Below are 4014 nucleotides of genomic sequence, written 5' to 3'. Positions count from 1 at the left end.
GACAGGTTCATTCCCCACCCAAACCATATGAGGTGCTACCGCCAGAAAGAGGAGTGGCTGGACAGACTGCCCATCACAGTGGGTGGGTGAGTTAGGATTGCCAGGCCCAGACTTTGGGGTTCCTTCTCCCCAGGCTAGACTGAGGCACCGAGGAGGTTCAAGGAGGTGACAATGGGCTGGGTTGGAGAACTGTGGGGTCCCCACCAGCCCTGTGGATAGAGGTGGGTGGGAGGGTACAGGAAGAAGTGGTGTTGTGAGATGTTTGGTGTGACTGTCAGTCTCTCTGTTCCAGGACAGCTCTGACCATGGCGCTGGGACTCTTCCGGGTATGCCTGGTGGTGGTGACGGCCATCATCAACCACCCGCTGCTGTTCCCGCGAGAGAACGCCACGGTCCCCGAGAACGAGGAGGAGATCATCCGTAAGATGCAGGCTCACCAGGAGAAGCTACAGCTGGAGCAGCTGCGCCTGGAGGAGGAGGTGGCACAGCTGGCAGCTGAGAAGGAGGCCCTGGAGCAGGCGGTCACCGAGGGCCAACAGCAGAACGAAACCCGCACGGCCTGGGACCTCTGGAGCACTCTGTGCATGGTCCTCTTCCTGATGATCGAGGTGTGGCGGCAGGACCACCAGGACGGGCCGTCGCCCGAGTGCCCGGGTGGGGATGAGGACGAGCTGTCTGGCCTGGGGGGCACCCCCCTCCGTGATCTCACCCTGCCCGACAAGGCCACACTGGACCACTTCTACGAGCGCTGCATCCGGGGGGCCACAGCCGATGCCGCGCGCACCCGGGAGTTCGTGGAAGGCTTCGTGGATGACTTGCTGGAAGCCCTGAGGAGCCTCTGCAACCGGGACACGGACATGGAGGTAGAGGACTTCATTGGTGTGGACAGCATGTACGAGAACTGGCAGGTTGGCAGGCCGCTGGTGTGCCACCTCTTCGTGCCCTTCACGCCCCCGGAGCCGTACCGCTTCCACCCAGAGCTCTGGTGTTCCGGCCGCTCGGTGCCCCTGGGTTGCCAGGGCTATGGGCAAATCAAGGTGGTCCTGGGAGACGATGACAGGCCCGGCTGTATCTGCGGTAAGACTACGCTCCCCGAAGACATGCTGTGTCTCCTCCACGGCAAGAGCGGCAAGGCGCCCCCCGGTGGCAGGATGAAGGACTTGCTGTGCGCCGCAGAGTCCCCGTACCTGGACACCATGCAGGTCATGAAGTGGTTCCAGAAGGCCCTCACCCGGGCCTGGCACCGCATTGCCCGCAAGTACGAGTTCGACCTAGCCTTTGGCCAGCTGGACACCCCGGGCTCTCTGAAGATCAAGTTCCGCTCGGGGAAGTTCATGCCCTTCAACCTGATTCCTGTGATCCAGTGCGAGGATTCTGACCTGTACTTTGTCTCCCACCTCCCCAGGGGGTCCTCTCAGTGGACCCCGGTGTCCAGCACAGACTGGGTCTTGTCCTTTGCTATCTACGAGCGGCACTTCCTCAGGGTGACATCCAAGGCACTGCCCGAGGGTGCCTGCCATCTCAGCTGCTTGCAGATCGCCTCCTTCCTGCTGGCCAAGCAGAGCCGTCTGACCGGCCCCAGCGGGCTCAGCAGCTACCACCTGAAGACCATCCTGATGCACCTCCTGCTTGTCCGGAAGCCCACCGACTGGAAGGCCGAGCAGCTGGACTCTCGTCTCCAGGAATTGCTTCGCTTTCTCGAGAAAAGCCTGCTAGAGAAGAAGCTCTGTCACTTCTTTATTGGCAACCGCAAGGTGCCTGAGGCCATGGGCCTCCCGGAAGCCATCCGCAGGGCGGAGCCTCTCAACCTCTTCCGGCCCTTTGTCCTGCAGCGGAGTCTCTACCGGAAGACGGTGGACTCCTTCTACGAGATGCTCAAGAACGTCCCGGCACTCATTAGCGAGTATTCCCTCCATATCCCATCAGACCATGCCAGCCTGCCCCCAAAAGCTCTCGTGTTATAGAGCATCCAGTACCCAGAAGGGAGGCCGGAGAGCATCCCATCACATCCATACCCCGGGGGGCATCTGCAAGCTCGTCCTGGGAAAACCAGATCCTAGAGAGCAGAGGAACCGGGATTCCATCCTGGATGCTGGTTTGCTTTTTATGCCGTTGGGGCCTGTTGATGAAGCTGTTACATGGATTTGGGGGTTGCTCCTTTGCCACATAATGTTTATATCATCGCCGTTGGCCAAGGTGATGTCAGAGCAGTCTACGGACACCGAGTTAGAGTAACCATTCAGATGTGGACTTCACATCACCTGCCTGGTCTTTACTTGAATGTCCAGCGCTGCAAGAATGCTGACAAGGACCAGTGTTAGAGGGACCTCACACGTCTTCCCCAGAAGGCCACCTGCCGTCCGAGCACGAATAGGGACCGAGATGAGAGTTCACAGCCTGCAGAGCAATTGGGGTCCCATCAGCTGCCACTTTCTTATACTGCTTGGAGAAAACACCTGGTAACGGTCCAAGGTCCCAAGTGGCTACTGAACAGAGACATGTTCTACAGAACTAGGTACCTGGTGGCAGAGTTCAAGTTGGCTGCCTTTCCGGCTACATGGTTGTGAATTCAGGGGCACGTCCTCCTCCTACCCCCTCACCCAGCATCTGGCCCAGTGGCCTCCACGCCTCTTTATTCTCTCTACAGAGGAATGGTAGGGGAGGGCACGTGCTGAGTGGCGAGAACCGAGAAAGAGAAAGGGGTTCCGAGCCTGGGACAAGCCTGGCACCATTGCTGACTTCTATGTACAGTCTGCCCCCTGATGCCCCTGTTCAGAAAGCTGCAGAGTTGAGAGGCGAGCGAGGCCGTAGCCTGGGGTTTCCCAGTCCTAGGGTGTGCTTGGAAACAAGCGCTGCTAGGGGAACCCAAATCTAGTCAACAGGCCCCCAGGCCCTTCAGTTTTTCCACTCACCATACAGAAACCAGATCCAAAAAGCCCAGCAGTGAACTCAGACCACACAGGGACACAGGTGTGCTTTGGGCACACCCCAGGACCCCTTTTATGCCCTCCATCCCTAGGCGTGGGTCAGGAGACTGGGAGCCCACGCCCCTCCACTCGGCTTCATTGACCCTTTGAGATTCCTGTCTTAGCATCATCTTGGTAACAGAGGGCCAGGGTACCTTGGAAGCATAAGGAGACGGTAACACACACCTTCACTAAAACCTGCCTCTCCCTCCAGAGTTTAAGCTGGTCATGTCCCCAGAGAGCATCCAATTCAACAGGGGTGTTCAGGGCCCCCCAGGAACTGAAGAAGAGCTTTTCCCTGGCCCCAGAGTGTGTGTACCTGGACTCAAAACTTGAGAAGACAGGTAGTTTGTGTGACAGGGTACATTCACGGCGCTGAGTCAGCTGTGAGAGGCATTGATACCACCAGAAGTTCTCCCTCAGTGAGCTGGAGTCAGCTGGCCGAGGGCTTGTGTCTGCCCTTCCCTACCCTGTAGCAGTGGCCATATACCAGGGAATGGACCTACACTGAGTCATCACAACAGCCACAACTGAACCCTTCTTCTGTCGGGATTCATTTCCAGAATGGGGGTGAATTTCCTTATTTATTATCACTCGTGCCTTTCTTTCCCCTCTATCCTTTTCCCATTGTGCTTGGACGAAACCCCAGCAACCAAGAAGCAACTTTAGAAGCCAAGGCCATACCTGACTCTCCCCGGCTTTCCCCTCCGCTTCCGGAAGACAGTTTACCGAGAAACCTCCTTCTGATTTCCTGTTTCTACTCAGACAACAGATGCCCGCAGGGAGCCGGGGGTCTTTTCTGGACCAAAGCTGCATGTGAAGCAGAAAGCAGAAGGCTCTTTGCAGACACTTGGTATTTCATGCTGCCTTATTTATAATAAAGAATGAAGCTCTTACAAGGAGTAGAAACGGCCCCAGCGTCTGATTATAACTTAAAGAAACCTGTGAGGCTGCCGGGGCAGAGCTGGGGAGGGGGTGAATTTCCTGTTAAGGAACGGAAGTTTTCATTCCCTTTTTATTCTTACAGGAAACAAAACAAATGACAAAA

General features: G+C 56.9%; 1 protein-coding gene across 1 annotated transcript; it reads left to right on the top strand.

Annotated features, from left to right (window-relative positions):
- The first annotated feature begins 305 nt into the window (after positions 1-305).
- ITPRIP (inositol 1,4,5-trisphosphate receptor interacting protein) lies at positions 306-1964 on the top strand. Its single transcript, XM_006831322.1, has one exon. The coding sequence runs from the start codon at positions 306-308 to the stop codon at positions 1962-1964; it is 1659 nt and encodes a 552-aa protein (XP_006831385.1).
- The last annotated feature ends 2050 nt before the right edge of the window (positions 1965-4014 follow it).

The sequence above is a fragment of the Chrysochloris asiatica genome, unplaced genomic scaffold (assembly GCF_000296735.1).
Source record: "Chrysochloris asiatica unplaced genomic scaffold, ChrAsi1.0 scaffold00003, whole genome shotgun sequence".
In the NCBI taxonomy this organism is placed as follows: Eukaryota; Metazoa; Chordata; class Mammalia; order Afrosoricida; family Chrysochloridae; genus Chrysochloris; species Chrysochloris asiatica.
This window is presented reverse-complemented; position numbering and strand designations above follow the sequence as displayed.

Bases quoted from the DNA above. Each gene is read 5' to 3' on its own strand.
- ITPRIP (XM_006831322.1), top strand. From the start codon at position 306: ATGGCGCTGGGACTCTTCCGGGTATGCCTGGTGGTGGTGACGGCCATC.